At 44.8% G+C, this 20,087-nt stretch overlaps 1 protein-coding gene across 3 annotated transcripts in view; it reads right to left on the reverse strand.

Annotated features, from left to right (window-relative positions):
* Positions 1-4,920: 4,920 nt before the first annotated feature.
* Positions 4,921-20,087, reverse strand: part of FBXO25 (F-box protein 25) — a 65,378-nt gene continuing 50,211 nt past the window's right edge. Inside the window, exons 8-11 of one of the 3 annotated variants that reach the window (XM_030812426.1) lie at positions 17,188-17,370; positions 11,954-12,097; positions 7,045-7,071; positions 4,921-6,080 (exon numbers count right to left, since the gene is read on the reverse strand). In XM_030812426.1, coding sequence (XP_030668286.1) covers positions 5,991-6,080; positions 7,045-7,071; positions 11,954-12,097; positions 17,188-17,370 — 444 coding nt within the window. In that variant the 3' untranslated portion in view covers positions 4,921-5,990. The remainder of the gene's footprint in view (positions 6,081-7,044; positions 7,072-11,953; positions 12,098-17,187; positions 17,371-20,087) is intronic. The other 2 variants (XM_030812428.1, XM_030812427.1) reach the window with 2 other exon arrangements.

Consider the following 20,087-nt stretch of genomic DNA (forward strand, 5'->3'; position numbering starts at 1 on the left):
ACAGCTTCTGTGCATCAAAGAACAAAACAGAGTGAAAGGCAATCCATGGAATGGGACAAAGTATTTTAAAATGATATGTTTGAAATGGGTGAATACCCAGAACATAAAGACTTCTTACAACTTAACAACAAAAACACACACCTGATTGAAAAATGGACAAAGAGCTCTAATAGACATTTCTCCAAAGAGGACATATAAACGGCCAACAAACAGATACTCAGCATCACTAGTCACTAGGGAAATGCAAATCAAAATCACAGCAGGATACCACTTCACGCTCATTAGGATGGCAATTATTAAAAACAGGTGTTGGCAAGGATGTGGCAAAACTGGAACCTTCAGTGGGAATGTAAAATGGTGCAGCCACCGTGGAAAACAGTTATGGCAGTTCCCTAAGAAATTAAACATAGAATTGCCCTATGATTGAAAGCAGACGCTCGGATATTTGCACACCCATGTTTACGGCAGCAGTATTCACAATAGCTAAAAGGTGGAAGAAACTCAAGTGTCCATCAACAGATGAGTACACAAAATGTGGTCTATCCATAGAACAGAGTATCACTTAGCCTTAAAAAGAAATCCTGACACATGCTACAACTTGGATAAACCTTCAGGACATTATGCTAAGTGAAATAAGCCAGTCACAAAAGGACAAATCCCTTCTGATTCCACTCATACAAGGTCCCTACAGGAGTCAAATTCAAAGAGACAAAGTAGAACAGAGGCTGACAGGGGCTGGTGGATGGGGAATAGGGAGTTGGTGCTTAATGGGTACAGAGCTTCAGTTTTACAAGATGACAAAAGTTCATCTTGTAAAGTTGAACTTGTGGATACATGGTAGAGAAGGCTGCACAGTATAATGTATTTAATGCCACTAAATTGCACACTTAAAACGGGTAAGATGGTAAATTTCATGTGTATTTTAACATGTCAAATTCTTTTAAATGACACTAGAATTGACTACATAGGTTAGATAATAAAAACCAACTTGCCTTCATCTGTGCAAGTTTCTCAAATGATTATCAAATAAAAATGAAATTGCCATGCAAACACGAGACAGTTGAGGTGTCTCTTCTGTTTGACACAGATGCCCTCATTTTTTTGCTCTCCCTTACTTAAACAGGAAGAACAAGAGCATTTCAAAGGAACCCCATCCTCAGTGAACGCTGGTTATGGTCCAAGACCTAGCCCAGGACCCCTGTGGCACCAGCAGTGCCTTCTCTCGCTTGCCCCTCCAGCTGGTGCTCTGGGCATCTCTGTTCTGTCACTCTGTGGATTTGAGCCAATGAGGATTGGAAGGGAGAGGACCAAGTACAAAAAGGACAACTAGGAGGGTTAACAGCCTCTCCTAGGCATTCACGTGAAAAGCAATGGCAGATCCACATGGCCTGTATTGGGGCAGGTGCCCTGGGGAGCAACTTCTTCATCTCACAGATGCTGAGGGCGAGAATGGCAGCAGCCTTGCACTGCCTGAGTTTAGAGAGGACTGCTGGGGGGGCATGTGCAGGTGCCACATTACCACCTAGAACACACTGTCTCATGCTGTAAGGCAGGGCTTTTTAGGCACACAGTGATGCAGTTCCTGCTGAAATTCTGAAGGCTACACCTGAGCAGCTCCTACCAGCTCAGTGGCATTTAGCCCATGGGACGCGGGGGGACACTGCTTTCCAAAGTTGAGGGTCTGCTTCCTCTATGCAGAAACAAAAGGAAGGGACAAGGAATGGGGCTTCAGTGAAGACAGAAGCAGCAATTCTGTTGAGATAGACATAGGTGCAGGGTGGATGCTGGTGTCAGCCATCAGAGGGCCCCAGTGGCTGGTGCTGGTTAGTCATGTATGCAGGTCCTTCTTTTTCCTCCTACCTGATGCTAATCCCTTGGCTTTGCTGTTGGGTAGCATTTGATATTGCACTAGATAGGGACTAAAGGGAGGTGAGTGGTGTCCATCACATGCACACATCACAATGAAGACAGACAGGGAGATTAAAAAGTCAAGTTTCATAAGGCAGGCCTGCTTCTGACTTTTTTCGGAAGGCAGCACCCCTTCCTTTTGATAATTCTGAAGATAAGCCTAACAGACTAGGTTTCACAGTCCATTTACCTACTAGGTTAGGCCTTCGCAATGAAAAGAAAAACCATTAAAAGGCATCTCTGGAGAAAATGGTCTTATCCTCTTAAAGGGTAATTGAAGCCTCTCAGTGACTTCAAATCTTACATGGAGTTCTCTCAAAACACTTAAAGAAGAATTAACAAGAAACCACCACAGACACTTCCAAAACACAGAAGAGGGAACACTTTCTAAGCTTATCCTATGAGATGGACACCAAAACCCGAGAGATCACAAGGTGGTGGGTGGCAGGTGGGACGGCAGGGTCTTGGAACCAATCCCTTGTGGATACAGAGGGCTGGCTATTCCAGCACACCAAATCCAACAGCTAGGTATAAAAGGTATCATAAACCATGACTTAGTGGGCTTTGGCCCAAGAATGCAAGTTTGGTTCAAGATACAGAAATCAGTCAATGTAATAACAGCACATGATGTTATGAAGGCCAGAAACCACATTATCTTCTCAAGAGATGCAGAAAAAGCATTTGACGAAATCCACACCCTTTCATGATAAAAACAAACTAGGAATAGAAGGGAACCTCCCCAACGCAATAGAGGATATCTATGGAGAACCCAGGGTTAACATCATAGTTAACGGTGAGACTGAAAGCTTTCCCCTAAGATGAGGAACAAGACAAGGATGTTCACTCTTGCACTGCTACTAGAGATTCTAGCCAGCAAAGTGGGGCAAGAAAGAATAAAGGACATCTAGACTGAGAGGAAGAAGTGAAACTGTCTATTCACAGATGACATGATTTTGTACATAGCATCAGAAATCTACAAAGGTGTTAACAGAGCTGATAAATCTTATATGAGAGTTTGGTTCTAAAAGCAGCATAAGGCAAAAAAATTGTTCACAGATGGTTAAATTTTTTCCATAAAGTAGACACAGTTTCCTGTGTACAGCCCTGTACAGTACGCACACACAGTGCATACAGAGATCCTGTACATCATGCAGTAAACCATGACACGTACAACTCGGTCTGCTCCTGAGAGGCTACTGCATGGCTTTTCGATTTGTGTATATTCATAAATTAGGTGAGGCAAGTGACTTTTTGACTCAAAATAGGCAAAAGGAAATTGTAACTGGGTGTCAACAGACACCAGCCCTGAGTGAGCAGCGCAGACTGAGAACAGGTCCGAGAATGACTGGAGATTCTATCTTGAGAGTGTCTGGCATTGCCTTTCACAGGAGCAATGGGTGAGTGAAACTTACTGCCTGGCTTTAGGCTCTTGGTGTCCTCAATTATCTACTTCATTGCAATGAAGGCATCAAAATGCAATTTAATCTCACAGGAGTAGCATCCCTACTTTTGGAAGGCCCCCTGACAGAAACTGTATTCAAACATACCATTCCAATGTGGAGATTTATGATTTCTCTTCTAATCTCAGTGCCTCAAAACTGTCTTTATTCTGTCTTTATACCCTCCATTAACCTTTCAATCTCTCCCCAGCAATGTAAGCCATCCCTGCTTACCTGCCCAGCTCCCACAGCTTGTCCCTCGAACACACCTGCAGGAGGCTGTGACCCATGCAGTGGCAATGCGGCTAGCTGTGTCCACGGCCTGTGGAAATATGCCAGCCCAGCAGAACAGCTGGATCCTACACTATTAATACAGTTATGTTTTCCAAGCAAGTACTGCTCAATTTATACAAGTTAAATGCACGTATGTGTGATTTGATAGCACAGCTGAGAACTATTATAACATCTAACAAATGACAGTAACAGTATATGACAAATTAGGGGAAAGAACCACAACTTCAAAAGGATAGTTTCCTTTTAAGAAGAAACTAATATGAAAAAAGACTAACATCCCCCACCAAAAAACAGGCAAATATCACATTAAGTAATTTACCAAAACAAGAAAAGCAAATGGATAATAAACATATGGAACTATTCAAGCTCACAATTTATCATACATCAAATTCTTCACTTATTAAAACAGCACCAACAGAAAAAGAAATACCTGTGCTTCAGGGATAATGGATATTCAATGTACTTACTCCCTTTCCTAGATTAAAACAATTTCTTTTTTCAGCTGGACGCGGTGGCTCACGCCTGTAATCCCAGCACTTTGGGAAGCTGAGGCAGGTGGATTGCTTGAGCTCAGGAGTTTGAGACCAGCCTGGGCAACATGGTGAAACCCCATCTCTACTAAAAATACAAAAAAACCGCTGAGCATGGTGGTATATGCCTGTGGTCCTGACTACTTGGGAGGGTGAGGTGGGAGGATCACTTGAGCCTGGGGGACAGAGGTTGCAGTGAGCTGAGATCATACCACTGCACTCCAGCCTGGATGACAGAGCAAGACCCTGTCTCAAAAACAAACTCCAAAAAAATTTCTTTTCATAAACAATCAAGAAATATATTTAAAAGCCTTAAAATATGTTTGACTCATGATGTTGGCTGTACTACTGGTTTATTCTAAGGAGACGGCCACACTGTTATGTGTGACGATGCTTATCACAGTTATTGATGCTAACAGCGAGACACTCAGGAACCCCAGTATGTTGTGATGATAAAGCCTGTTCCATCTGGGTGATTCTGTGGAGCTAATAAAAGCCAAGTTTCCAAATAACATTTAGGATATGGTTCTATGTTTCTAAAAAAGGCAGGGTGGGAGGGGGGGTTGTGAAATAACAGTGGTATACAGGACATTTATGGTTTTATGAAAAACTAACATATATTCACAGAGGCCCCAGGTATTTGCATCGCCTCAGGAGAAACTATAATTTGACAAATAAATGCATTCTTGGCCATTTGTGTCAGTTCACAGAAGTGGGGCTGAAAAATCCAGAATCTTTTTTTAGTCCTATTTATAACGCTATAAAAGTATACTTTTATTATGCTTAGACGAAAAAAAGTAGAAATGATTTGCTTGGGCTCCTTGACCCTATTCAAAAATGGAAATATACAACAATACATTTCTATCCTATGCCTGCTGAGGGGATTTTTCATATTCTTTTCAGCATGCACAATAATCTTTGGGCGGTGGGATTGATTTTTTAATTTTCTAAAATGGACATGCGTTATTTTAAAAACAAAGCAATATTTTAAAGATTTAAATATCAAAATCACTAAACATTTCTCAGTAAGATGCAAAACTGATAAAGTTTAAATCAACAGATAAACATGATTTATTACTTTGTCTATTAAAGTAGTTTCAACACAACTGAAGTTTAGACTGCACTGGGCTGTTCCCATCACAGTCCAGGATTATGCACAGACCAGCCCCCACCCCCTGCAGGGGTACCCTGCCAGAACCTGTGCTGGATGCCTAGGAGCACAGAGACCACTGCCCGTTGTTGGGCTGCGTGTGCACAATTCATACGCCAATCCATAATCCCTAAGACAAGAATGGCTATCATTGCCCTGGGTTCACTTTCTATTCAATAGAGGACTCATTTGGGCACAGCCAATGTAGTAGTTAAAATGCATTTTGAGAAAAAATAAATATTCTGTACAATGTATTTACAAGGATCAACTGTTTTGTAACCCACCCCCAATTAGTATAAAATTGGGAAACTATAATTTGATAATTAAGAAGCATATTATTGGCCGTTAGTGTCAGGTCAACAAAGAATGTGGAGCTGACCACCTGAAATATTTTTGAACTACATATATATATATAGTATGCAAAATTTCACATTTTAATATGCTTAGAAGAAGAGTTTTTAAAGAAGTAGAAATGATTTCCTTGGCCTCTGACTTTCGATGATGAAAATGCAACCATGCACTCCCCGCTGTGCAGAAGGGCAGTTCTTCCCAGGCTTTCTGGAAGCAGGGGCCTCCCAGGAGCCTCCACCCACCTCACAGAACACTCACTATGAGCCCCGCACAGACAGCATGACGCACAATCTCCAATAGGGATGGCAGGGGCAGCCCTTAAAACTTGAAGAGGTCGATGAAGTGCTGCGGAGACACAGGCGTGAAGCAGCTGTCAGGGTCGGCCGCGGTGCAGGGGTGTCCTGAGTCCTGTGGGGAGGTGGGAGATGGTTAGGAGGGGGCCCCACCACCAGCTACACTCTAGTGATGGTGGCTGAGGGGTGGTCAGCTGCTTGTTGACATGGACCCTGGGCCCCACCTCAGAGGTACATGGGAGATAACTTGGATGAGAATGATCAACACAAGGGCAGCCGCAGCCGATTCTACATAGAGGTTTCCCATGGAACTCCTGCTCAGGTAGGGCAAGAGACGGTGGCCCAGGTCAGCCCTCCAGTGCCGAATCTGGTACTGAGTCAGAGGAGCCAGCTGCTGACACCACCCTGCGCTGCCCCGGAATCTACAAGGCCACAGAAGAAACCACTGGGGACTTTCTGTCCTCTGGTCCCAGCCATTCCTTTGTCCTGTCCTCCGGTTCCTGGCTGAGTTTGTTACACAGGGTTCCCTCCACCCGCCATTCATCCCTGAATCAGCTTGGGCTCCCTGCATAGGACAGGAGAGTGGGGACATACGGCCTCAGCCCCCGAGGCTCCTGCTTGCTCCAAAGGAGCTGGCCATGCTCACATACCTAAGGATCCAGAATTATATTTAATATGAGAAGTGATGACAGAAAAATTAATTTTGTGGATGAAGACTGGCAGAATCTTAAGAGGAACGTAGGTAAATGGGACCAGAGGCTCTGGGGTCAGTGCTGGGTCTCTCCATGGCATGCCCTGGCAGTGCTGCCAACCCAGGTGCTGTGTGGTGAATTGTTTATGGGCACATCTAGCACCCTCCCTCAGCACTCAGGTGTTGTTCTGCAAAATATTTCATGAACATTCTCGTCCCTGCTGAGGTGATCAAACTGGCCACTCAGCCCTGCTCAGGGTCCTGAGAAAGCTCAAGTCAGCGAGAGCTGGAATCGAGCCGGGCAGTGGCCAGGATGACGTGCATGAGATGCAGCATGATGCAACGTTTTCATCCTGAACACAGGATGTGTGGCAAGACAGGGAAGTACCTTGAATAGTAAAGCAAGATGGTAGTCCTTTGAGATCATGAAGAAAGAATCAGGAAGGAATGCAGTAAAGGGAGGGAAAAAAGGAAAAGTTAAGATTAGAAAGAGCCAGACTGCGCCTAGGCATTCAGGTTTGATTCATATTATTTACGAAAATAACTAAAAACATCAAGTAACTAAATTTGGACAGTACGAGGTTATTAAAAGTAAGCAAACAAGGTCTCATCAGATAACCCAAATTCCCAAACTCCTTGAAGACAGTATTAAGACAACATATCTCTACCTTTAAGTCTTTCAAATTGGCAACTAATGAGGCTGCAGTGCTAAATAACCTTTAAAATTATTCACTGAAAAAGAGATGCTATTTCCATGTGCAGTTTATATTAAAACTTTATAATAGATTTTTTTTGGGAAAGTTCTTTGTTCTTCCTTTAACATCCGAAGGGTCTACTCTGTGCTCAATAATGCAGATTGGGCCGGGCGTGGTGGCTCACGCTTGTAATCCCAGCACTTTGGGAGGCCGAGGCAGGCGGATCACGAGGTCAGGAGATCGAGACCACGGTGAAACCCCGTCTCTAATACAAAAAATTAGCCGGGAGTGATGGCAGGGACCTGTAGTCCCAGCTACTCGGAGAGGCTGAGGCAGGAGAATGGCGTGAACCCGGGAGGCGGAGCTTGCAGTGAGCCGAGATTGCGCCACTGCACTCGAGCCTGGGCAACAGAGCAAGACTCCGTCCAAAAAAAAAAAAAAAAAAAAAAAAAAAAATGCACATTAAGTCAATTCCACACGTGCCCTTAAGCCAGCCTCCACCTGACACTTGCTTCTCCAGGCCAGTGGATGCCACTTTCCAACACAGACCCAAGCCTCAGCGGCTGCCCTCCTGTGCTGTTCTCCCCCGCTGGTTCAGGCTGCTACTAGCAAAGCGGTTCCCCCGCAAGACCAGGACCACGAGACCATGGAGACCTCATCTTCTATTCTGGCTCCAACTTTGCTCCTGATGTCCACACAGGACTGTGGGGTGAACGTCAGGTGTCCAGCCCTCTATTCCGGCAACCGATACATCGAGAAAAAACAGGACATAAAAAGGCCAAACGCTCATCCTGGCTTCCCTGACCCAGCCAACAAGTGTACAGTTTTTAACTGAGGTTTTATACAGCCGGGAGATTTCGCCACCCCTCTCAGTGGACCCTCGCAGGGACATCGAAGTCAGTCTTTGGCTCCAGAGCTTAACTCAGCCCAGTTACTTACAGACTGTGTGGAAGGCTGACTAAGGCAAGTAGAAAAGTTAAAAAAGAACTCCAATATAGCAGAGCCAGAAGAGATGGGAAACCAGCTTGGGAGCAGATGAAGCGGCTCCACAGCACTGCTGACTGGAGAGCTCCAAGCTTATGTACTGTGGGAAATTAGATAAATACCAGATGCAGACCTGAGACAGATGTGCCATGGTGTCGGCTCATGACCAAGTCCCAGGGCCAGAATTTAGAGTCACCAACACCCAGTCTCATTTTCTTAATAGCTTTGATATTACTTTCTCACTCAACACAAACTACTGGGATGCTAAACAAACAAAAAACAAGCAGTGACCCTAACCCTAAGTGCCATTTTCTGAGCACCAGCTATGTGCCAGTTTCCAGGTGCAGGACTGCTGAACATTCACAGCTCCTCTGTGTGGTGTGTCACGGCGTCAAACCAAGACCCTAGGAGGGGCAGCAGGCTCAGGAGACCCCAGAGGCAGGTCCAGGTCTGCCTGACTCCAATCTGGGCTTGGCCCACCAGGCCACTCACCTCTGGTTAGCCACATTGGGCAAACCCACAGTGGAGGAGATGGAAGACAGGGCAAGAAGTACCCGACATCTTCAGGGGTTAAATTAGGAGGGATGGCTCTTTTTGAATACTTCCATGCATGGATTCAGAACTAAAAACATGGACTGCCTTCTAGAATGATATTCAGTGGGAGAAGCTGTGATGGGATCACTCACTGTAGCTGCAGCGAAGTGGACATCACAGCCTCCGGGGCAAGACATGAACCTCCCCGAACTAAAAGATGGGCAGCTGTCCTTGCTAGGAGAGACTTGTTCTCAATTTCCATGACATGATCAAGTATGATAACAAACTTCACTAAATAAAAGAATGGCAAAGCAAATTCTTTTGGAAGGCTACATCATCTCTCAATTTTAAAAAATCAGAACTTACATATTTCAGGAAACTAAGGCAGCATATTCTTATATACATGGAGCACCTGTAATCCAAAAATCTGAGATGCTCCAAAATCCAAAACTTTTGAGCACTGACATGATGCCACAGTGGAAAACTACACATGTTAAGTACATAACACAAACTTTGTTTCATGCATAAAATTACTAAAACATTGTATGAAATTATCTTCAAGCTCTGTGTAAAGAAACGTTTGATGAAAAAAATCTGAAAATTGAAACACTTCAAGTCCCAGGCATTTCAGATAAGGGAGACTTGATCTGTACTGCCCAACAATGTGGAAGCGAAGGAGTGTGTATTTCTTTGTTAGTTGCTCAGCAGACAGGGAGAGCTCCAATATTCATAAATATTGTTCTAAGAAAAATACTACCACATACAAAACTGAGAGCCTTCTATCCCTTCTATGAATGGTATTTTCCCTATAAAAGTATCATTGCTTTTAATAGTTCTATACTACAAAACAATCTGCTCAGGAGAAAAAAGAAAAGTAACTTTTAGGAGAAGCACTAACTCAAATCAGTTACAAGTCACTCTTACTCTGTGACTGAAGACACAGCCACATGTCTTCAGTGTTAATATTTCAGAGAAGAACAGGTGTCAGTCCTAGAATGAACTACACAGAAGGGGGGCCCTGTTCCCTCCAGGGTCAGGTGTCAAAGCTGGGTGAGAACCTGGGCTTCACTCAACTGGCCCCTTTCCTTCTGTCCACAAGCATCTGCCTGTGGCCTCTACTGCAGACAACTCACCGCTATACTGTGCTTTTTGTGCCCTATAACTGGGGAGAAAAGAATAGAATGAGGGCTCTCTCCAGTATATCTGTAATCTTACTGATGAACTGATTTGTTGACTTCACCAAGTTGAGAATAAACTGGAATCAAGATGTTCCCTGCTTTTGAGGGATAATATTCTACAAGACAGTTGTACTACTGCAAAAACACATAACACAACTTGCATCTTTTTAATTTCAGGAAAGAGAGAAGTCATACCAAAATATAAAATGATAAATCAGAAATAAAATCTCATATTCATGTATGATGCTGTTTACCTTTGATATACCAAATAAAACTATTAAAATAATAAAAGAAAAACACATCTTTACATCCTCTGCTCAACCATGGATTAATTTTTAAAGCCACACTTAGAATAAATGTGATTTGAAATGAAAAAATGAAAACCAGTTGTCTCTTTCCAACAAGCTAGAGCTTGCCTTATGACCTGATAACAAACTTAGATAAATACAGAGCAAAAGAAGTAATCACAATAGGGTTATGGCGTCTGTCAGGCAAAAGCCTCATCTCCCTAGAGCTAGAGAAGGCAAGAGGCAGAGACAGCCCACCCTTGCAAGAGGCAGGGCCTCATCTAGACCAGGGACAGTCAAGGGGGCTCCCTCCGCACAGCAGCCAGCAGCTCAGCAGGGTCACTCCAGGACCAGCTTATGCCTAGTTTCAACATTTTTTTTTTTTCCCCACGGTGAAATCTCACAACATCAAACATGTTCAAACTCAAGGCAAACCATGGAAACATACTCCAGGGTGAAATAATATTAACGTGTTAAGAAAGAAGTGGATAATGGCCGAGTGCCATGGCTCACGCCTGTAATCCCAGCACTTTGGAAAGCTGGGGCAGATGGACTGCTTGAGCTTGGGAGTTTTGAGACCAGCCATGGGTAACATGGTGAAACCCTGTCTCTACCAAGAACAAACAAACAAAATCAGCTGGGCATGGTGGCTTGCCCCCGTGGTCCCAGCTACTCAGGAGGCTGAGGCGGGAGAATCACCTGAGCCCAGAAGTCGGGGCTGAAGTGAGCCATAACTGCGCCACTGCACCCGTAACTGCCTGGGTGACAGAGCAAGACGCTGTTTCAAAAAAACAAACAAAAAAAGAAGTGAATTAGCTGGGCCTGGTAGCACCTGCTTGGAGTCCCAGCTACTTGAGAGGCAGGAGGTAGAGGCTGCAGTGAGCCATGATGACGCCACTGCACTCCAGCCTGGGTGACAGAGCGAGACCCTATCTCAAAAAATAAAAAAGAAAAAAAAGAAATAAGCAGCTACCCCTCTGACTGTGAAAAACATTCTTTTCAGACACACAATCTGGATGGTGAGAACAGGAAGCAACTGGAGGAAGGGATGAGACTTCCAGATAAGTAACGATACTCTTGTTAAGTTCTGATCATATGAAGGAGAAAAATGCAGATTTTAAAATGTGGGACTTCTTTATGGACGCTTTTTTTCTAAGAATGTGGGTTTGATAAATGAAGCCTAAGCTGGTCCTGGCCCTGCAGAGACGGTGGGGACATAAAGGGCAGAGGGCTAAGTCTGGGGAAACCTGAGGAAGGTGCACTTGTCCTCAGATGGGCAGAGGGGTCACACTGCAGCCTTCAACCTCAAGCTGGGGGTCAGCAGGGAACCTGGAGCTGCTGCCAACAAAGGCCACTGGCTGCAATCCACCTGCAATGCCCTCCTACATGCTAACTTCTGCAAAAAGGAGAAGCATTTTGGTTTTCAGCATTTCTGGATTAAGCTACACGTTGAATGAACATCTGTACCCCTACCCCAATATTTGGTCAAATATATCTCCTTAACTTACTTATAACAAAGAGTATTTTCCACTTTTTAGTCTTATACTTAAAATATAGGTGATTACATTGTTTCACGAAAATTTAATCCCGAAATTCCAAGAGTGTATTTAAATCAGTACCTTCCAAAAGAGAATGCTGCAGTGCCGACAGAAATGCAGCGTGTCTCCGTACTGCTCCTTCGCTGGGTAATGTTTCTGAAGTGCAAAGTACATCAACTTCCATTCAATATGACCTTTTTCTGAAAGGATCAAATGTCTACAAAACTAAACAAACAAAACTCCATTCAGAATCAGCGTAAGATGACTTTCAAAGCATAATATTAGGTGTAAAACTTTTTCATTTTATTTGTTTTTTATTTCTTTTTTTAACTTCAATAGCTTTAGGGGTACAAGTGGGTTTTGGTTACATGGATGAATTGTACAGTGCTAAAGTGTGGAATTTGTGTGCTCACATCACTGGAGAAGTACGCACTGACCCAACATGTAGTGTTTCATCCCTCACCTTTCTCCTACCCTTCCCTCTTCTGAGTCTCCAATGTGTATTATACCGCTCTGAATGCCTTTGTGTACCCATGGCTTAGCTCCCACTTATAAGTGAGAACATACGGTATTTGGTTTTCCATTCCTAAGTTATTTTACTTAGAATAATGGCCTCCAGTTCTACCTGAAATTATTTTTCAAAGGCAGTGTAGTACATAAAACAATTATTGAAATTAAACTCACTTGGGTTAAATCAGTAAGTGAGAAATCAAATAAATTGTATTTTGCCTGTATAATGGAATACAAAACAGCTGTTAAACAGACTTAAATATTCCAATCCAGAATAATGTCCATAATGTATTATTAAATTAAAATAAGCTACACACATCATATGTGATAACAGACTTATATCTAGAATAGATAAAGAACAGTTACAACTCAATAATAAAAAGACAAATAACCCAATTTAAAAAATGGGCAAAGGACGTGCAAAGACATTTATCTAAAAAAGTCTCAGAAACGGATGACAACCTCATGAAAAGATGCTCTAGAATCCAGTCATCAGGCAAATGGAATGAGACCCACTTCATGCCCACTAGAATGGCTTTAATCAAAAAGTGAAATAATGAGAAGCATTGGGGAGTGGTGGAGAATCAAGAGACCTCACGCACTGCTGGGGGAATGTGAGATGGTGCAGCCACTTTGCACAACAGTCTGGCAATTCCTCAAAAAGTTAAACAAAATCCACTATATGACTCAGCCATTCTACTCCTAGGTTTATAACCAAGAGAAATGAAAACATGCATCTTCACACAAACTTGAACATGTTCATGGCAGCATTATTTGTAAAAGCCAAAACTTTTGGCCGGGCGCGGTGGCTCACACCTGTAATCCCAGCACTTTGGGAGGCTGAGGCGGGTGGATCATGAGGTCAGGAGATCGAGACCATCCTGGCTAACACGGTGAAACCCCGTCTCTATTAAAAATACAAAAAATTAGCCGGGCGAGGTGGCGGGCGCCTGTAGTCCCGGCTACGCGGGAGGCTGAGGCAGGAGAATGGCGTGAACCCTGGGGGGTGGAGCCTGCAGTGAGCCAAGATCGCGCCACTGCACTCCAGCCTGGGTGAAAGAGCGAGATTCCTCAAAAAAAAAAAAAAAAAAGCCACAAACTTTTCTCAAACAAATTAAATGTCAATCAGCTGATGAATGGATAAACAAAAAGTGGATATACATAGAGTGGGATATTATTCAGTCTTGAATGAAGCTCTGATTTAGTCTACAACATGCAGCCGTAAAGACATCATGCAACGGGTAAGAAGCCAGTCACAAGACGACAAATGCCATAGTATTACACATCCAGAACAGGGAAACACAGAGACAGAAAGTCGATTAGGGGTTGCTTGGGGCTGGGAATGGCAGCCGAAGGGCATGTTTTGTTTTGTTTTGTTTTGTTTTGTTTTGTTTTTCCTGAGGTGATGCTGATGTTTTAGCTGTGTCCCCTGCCAAATCTTGAATTGTAGTTCCCATAATTCCCATGTGCTGTGGGAGGGACCCGGTGGGAGGTAACTGAATCATGGGGGCAGGTCTTTCCCGTGCTGTTCTTGTGATAGTGAGTAAGTCTCACAAGATCTGATAGTTTTATAAAGGGCAGTTACCCTACACATGCTCTCTTGCCTGCTGCCATATAAGATGTGACTTTGCTCCTCCTTTGCCTTCCACCAGGATTGTGAGACCTCCCCGGCCACACATTAAATCTCTTTTTCTTTAAAAATTACCCAGTCTCGGGTATGTCTTTTATTGGCAGTGGAGAATGGACTGATACAGATGCCAATATCATAACATCGACTGTGGTGATGGCTGCATAAAGTGGAGGGTATCTTAATAAAGGTGTTACCAAAAACATCAGTATTACAGAGTGACTTTCAATTACAGTTTTGAAAATGACCAGCGCACAGCTAGAGAAATTAATGTGTATGTGTGAGTGTATATAAAGCCTCAAACAAAAAACAAAATGTATGGGCTAAAGGAGTAACAGGGCTCCCTTGTGGGGGTCACCTTTAACTTGTTTGTACAACACTGTACTAGTTACTAGTCTTTAGGGCTGTTGCTGCAATGAGCATGTTTTACTTTTCAAAGCTAAAAACAATCACTTGTATAACATACTCATACTTCATTCATGGCTTTTGAGGACTCTGGAAATTATCATGGAGTCAATGAGGAAATCTTTTTTTTTCTTAAATTTTTTTTTAAATTTTTTTTTTTTTTTTTTTTGAGATGGAGTCTCACTCAGTCGCCCAGGCTGAAGCACAGTGGCACAATCTCGGCTCACTGCAAGCTCCGCCTCCCGGGTTCACGCCATTCTCCCGCCTCAGCCTCCCCAGTAGCTGGGACTACAGGCCGCCACTACGCCCGGCTAATTTTTTTTTTGGTATTTTTAGTACAGACGGGGTTTCTCCGTGGTCTCGATCTCCTGACCTCGTGATCCGCCCACCTCGGCCTCCCAAAGTGCTAGGATTACAGATGTGAGCCACCACGCCCGGCCAGAAATCTTGTTTCTAATAAAATTTGAAAAGAAGACTACTTGCAAAATAAAAAGTAGTTATCAGACTGCTCATATTTAATATTAATTTCTGTGTCCTCCAGGCAGGCACTGTTACAACATTAGTTCCTAGAGACTAAAAACAACCGTTTCTTGTCTCATTCCTGCTTCTCACTGACTCTGTGTGACACCAGTGTTCATGGGGAGAATCCCCTCCCATGGTTTTCCTCCTAAATAACCATCTATGATTTTTCCCAACTCAAATGCAACATCCCACCAGATGCTCCAGTCAAGAGCATTGGGCTGACTTTTCCTTCCATGCTATCTTGAACCAGTCCAGTTTTCTCAGGTATCTAGTTTTTACTTTGAGGATGCTTCCTTATCTATGCTTTCTCATAAAAGCTATTTCTAATATGCTTTTTTTTTCAGGGTCTTAATGTTAGTTACTGGGGCCTGAACAACAGATCATTATTTTCTGATGCTGTGTTTTTATGATTAAGAAAATGTGTACAAATGAGATGCACCTGCAGGTGCTAATTGCAACTTAACTATTCTAGGATATTGGTGCAGAAGAGACATTTAACTTATTTAAAGCAACTCTTTTAAGAATGGCAATGACCACAGAAATGGCCAAAAGACGTCCTTAAGTATGTTTAGGGTCTAGATGTATAAACACCTACCAGGTACTCTCATTAACGCCTTTTGGGAACAGCTCGGGCCTGCACGTGATAGGGAGTGTCCCAGGGCAAACTGGGAGGCAGAGGGCTCATCCCAGGTGACCTTCATTTACCTCTTTTCCTAGGATCTAAATCCTCCCCAGAAAATTCTATCCACCCCCTCCCCAATGCCCAGTGCTGACTTAAAATTCAATCTACTGTTCTCCTACTCAAATTAATATTGGAATTCTTTTGCTTCTCCCGAACAAGTCCACTTGAGACAGTTTTCCCCAAGGCATCCATAACCTCTGCTCAGCTAAATCTCACAGGCTTTTCTTGGTCCTACTAATCTCTCTGTCCATGGCCTTGAGGGTCCAGCTCCTCCCAGGTTCTGGGGCACCTCATTCTATCACTCAGCACTGGGGTTGGTGCCCTCAGGCCCTGCCCAAGCTGATCCTGTTGCCTCCTGTCCTCTCCATATGCATCTATCTAGGCCCTAGCTCCACATACCTCTCAGACACACTCCATGAGGCCCATGTTCAGGCCAGCCCCTTCCTGTGGCAGCCCCCATCCCATCGGGGTCATCTTCTGATGTCTTCCCTGTTGCCCTTGTGCACTTCCTTGCCCATAACTCTTATTTTCCTAAGGCAGGATCCTGATGGATCCTCTTGTATCCACTCCAGCCTAGTCCTCAAACAAGAACAGAGGCTCTTCTGAAAGCTGCAATTCCATGTGCTTTGCTGGCTCCCCTGACCTCACAGGACACAGACAAGGATTCTTCGTGTAGCTTGGCCTCTGACGTGCTTCCTCACCATCCACCACTCAAACACAGAGCACCCTTCCCATGCTAGGGTCCGGCTCTCTGCCTAGGCCCTGTCGACTGCCCTGCATTCCAAGGGCAGACTATGCTGCTCATGAAAGGCACCGAGTCCCATCCTAGGTCTTCTAGGTGGGTGCTGACCACAGTTCAAATCCCACCCCGTGAGGAGCACAACACGCCTCCCTCCAGCCACCTGCCTTCTCTGGCTGCGACAAGCTCTGTGCAGAGCAGGTGCCTTGGACATCTGTGGGGTGATGAGGGGAACCCCCAGTTTCTGCAAAGGCCCAGGAACAGGGACCACAGGGTCTCATCGTGGATGAGGAATGAGGAGACCACCCTGGAAAGGCCTCAAGGAGTGACAGCAGAACACACCTTGTGCTGCCCCACATGCACTCCTAAGTGTAGCAGGCACGGCATGCGGGAGGCGCTGTGGACACTCAGGAGCGGCATCTACTGAGTGCTGAGAGCACTGACGCACACAGAGGGCGCCTGACTTTTCAAGGATGTGCAGCTTGGTCAAAAGCAGAACTGGAATCTGATTCATCAAATCAGGAGAAAAGGCAGTGAGCCAGGGATTCTATGCACCTCGTTATCAACAGGAGAGAAAAGAACTCAGTTCTTGCTTTGCTGTTCAGTTTTGGGTTATTTTTAGAATCATGGTTCTTTTTCAATATGAAAAATAAACCGCACATTCTATAGGAGAGAAACCACAGCAGTCTCAATAAATTCTGATTGTTCCTGGTTCTTTAAAAGTGGAAAATACTCAGCCATTCTTTCTCTCCAGCTGAGTTTATAGGGCGTGGCCCCCAGGCAGTATACTAAACTCTCAGCCTGAGGGGAGACTGCTGCATCCCACTCACCTGCTTTTCAGCAAAATGGTACTGACATAGCTTCTTCCACAGCTGTCTGTCTTCACTGAGCATATACAACGTGGGGGTCACCTGGCCTAAGGTGATGATGTCCCATCCGTCTGAGAACCGGTATAGGATGTTGTTCAGCATGTGCAGAGGAAGGTCACTGAGGGTGAGGCCATTGTTCACTTGCTGAAAGGAAAACACAACAGCATCTCACTGAGAAGATGGCCAGTGTCTGTTCACACGGTAACTGAAGAGTCAAGCTGGAATGAATGCTGCAAAACATGGTAACACAAAAAGAGCTCTCCAGGTCATGCGTCGCAAGGTGTCAAGGGGCCTGCATCCACCACCCTGGGGAAGGCTGGAGGAAGAGAGCAAGAGAGGGCTGCACAGCAGGACGAAGCAGGCTGTTCCTAAGTGAGGCCCTACTGCTGCACCTCCCCACGCGCCAGGTGTCCATCAGCATCAGGAGGTCAGCACTCCTCTATTGCATCGAGATGCACCTGGAGAAGGGCAGCATCTGCGGATGTGGCGCTGCTGCCCAGATGAATCCAATGCACCATGAGGGCAACATGACACCTATCACCAGCAGGGGGCAGGGCCTGCGCCACACCACTGGCCGGGTGGCCTGGACAGCCCCTAGGCCTTGATTGGTCACAGCTGGTCACCCCAGTGATGAGGGAGGTTGACCACATCATCTGCAAAGCTCCTTCCAGCTTTGTGGGGTTTTTTTCTTTATTGAGGTGTAACTGATAAATGCAATCTGTCCATATTGGCAGCACATGGTGTTCTGTGCTTGTATGCGTTATGAACCACTGGCCATAGCCCAGCTTGTTGTCCGTCACCTCAGGTGATAATACTTTTATTTTTGTGGTGAGAACATTTAAGATCTACTCTTAGCAAATTTGAAGTAAAGGATGTATAATCATTAACTGTAGTCACCATGCTGTGTAGACAACCTCCACAACGGACTCCTCCTGCACTACAGAAACCTTTCACCCTCCATCCAACATCCCCCCACCTTCCGGCTTTACATTTCTATGACTTCAAATTTACAAACCATTTCTCCCTCACATGTGCCAGAGAGTAAACGCAATGCATCTGCCCTCAGAAGATACATGTGTGTGCACATGCCAGGCTGAGGAAGGGTGGCTGTCCTTGGCCCCAAGAAGTGGGCTGAATCAATTCAAAAAGTAAACTCTGCTCCGAGTTTGACCTGAGACAGCCCTGGATTGGGTTTGAGCTCAAACTGTTTCAGACTTTTCAGGCCTCAGTTGTATCTAAATGAATCCCTTCATTCTCACTAGAAACTCCTCTTGCTGACAGCGAGGTTCTGGCTGTTGGGCTACCTGGTCCTGCCTCAGTTCCTGACCCCAATCTGGGGTGGCGCTTCTGTCGTGTGCTCTCACCTGCGAGCTTCTGATTTGTGTTTTTCTTTTGTTCCCAATAGGTCGATATATGTACTTGGCCACAAGGAGAGCTAGCTTCCTTCTGATGTGTTGTGCCCTTTTACAATCCTACTGCACACAAAGCACAGTGACCATCTATTTTTGGCTAGACTGAGCTAATTCCATGAGTTTGGTTCTCGAAATCACCTGACCTCTGTGGACAGTGGACTGTAGGGAGAGGTGACGGGGGCACCCGTGCCTTGACACCCCATTTTCTTCTCCTACTCCCCTATAATGCCCTCGCTATGGAAGCACCTTCCTAGGACTTCAGAATGGAAACTGCTGCAGGGCCCTTCTCATGCATCCCAGTGGGCAGCACGAGCATGGACCGCCAGTGATGCACTCCAAGCCACCTTCACCTCATCAAGCACCCTATGCATCTGCCAGACACCAGTGGGGCCTCAACACTGCTTGACAGTTTGAGAAGTGCTCTAACATTCTGGACATAATCATGAAGCTTTCATGGACTGCACTAGTGTGCTGCCCTGCCCTGTCTGCACACATATGTTTTTTGCCCCTACAGCTGATGGGACCCACGCATAGGGCAGATGTCAGCCCTGTTGTAGGCTATGGAGCTGCACAGTCCAAGATACATCACTTCCCCAGCAGCCAGCACGGTACCCGCAGGCTCTCAGCAAACTTCTTTCCTCATTACTGACTAATCTGACATGTTTGAGTCAAGTCTTAGCCCATCCTTCCATCTTTATCGTCTAGCATATGGCAGACAGCACACAGAAAAGAGAATATGGCCAGGCTGGGTGGCTCACGCCTATAATCCCGGCAACCCAGGAGGCTGAGGTGGGAGGATCACCTGAGCCCAGGAGTTAAAGGCTGCAGTGAGCTATGATTGAACCACTGCACTCCAGCCTGGGCAACAGAGCAAGACCCTATCTCAAAAACAAAAACAAAACAAAACAAAAAGATAACGTGCATGTAAATTAACCCCCAACTAAGTCTAACACTCTCACAAGAATTATGTCTTCCAGGTGCTTCATTCTAATTCCTACTGAGAAAAACTTCCGTAGCACACAGGAGTTTACAAATATTCTGCTGCTAAAATTACAAAGTTTAAAGGTAGTATGAAGTGGTGGTATGAAGGTAGTATGAAGAAAAAAAATCCCAGATTAGTAGAGTTATACAGTCTGGTGTGGCAACTCGGCATTTGGGATTTCTGGCAGGGTCCAGTTTTACAGCCCTGTTAATGGCTATAACAAGAGGGTGTAGCAGAAATGCCAGCACTTCTCAACCAAATGAAATCTTGAAATGTGACAAGGCACAAAAGTCTTGCTGAACATGTCCGAAATCATGCTGTGTTTTTTGCTGCACTTCCTCCACTGATTAGCTACATGCTCTCTGCCATCATGAAATCTCTCACACCTACACTGCACTGGAAGGAAGAAACGATGCTGCTGCTTCTCTTGCTTTAGGATAGTCTCAGCTATTGCATGTGACTGTCAA

This window comes from Nomascus leucogenys, chromosome 4 (assembly GCF_006542625.1).
Source record: "Nomascus leucogenys isolate Asia chromosome 4, Asia_NLE_v1, whole genome shotgun sequence".
Lineage (NCBI taxonomy): Eukaryota > Metazoa > Chordata > Mammalia > Primates > Hylobatidae > Nomascus > Nomascus leucogenys.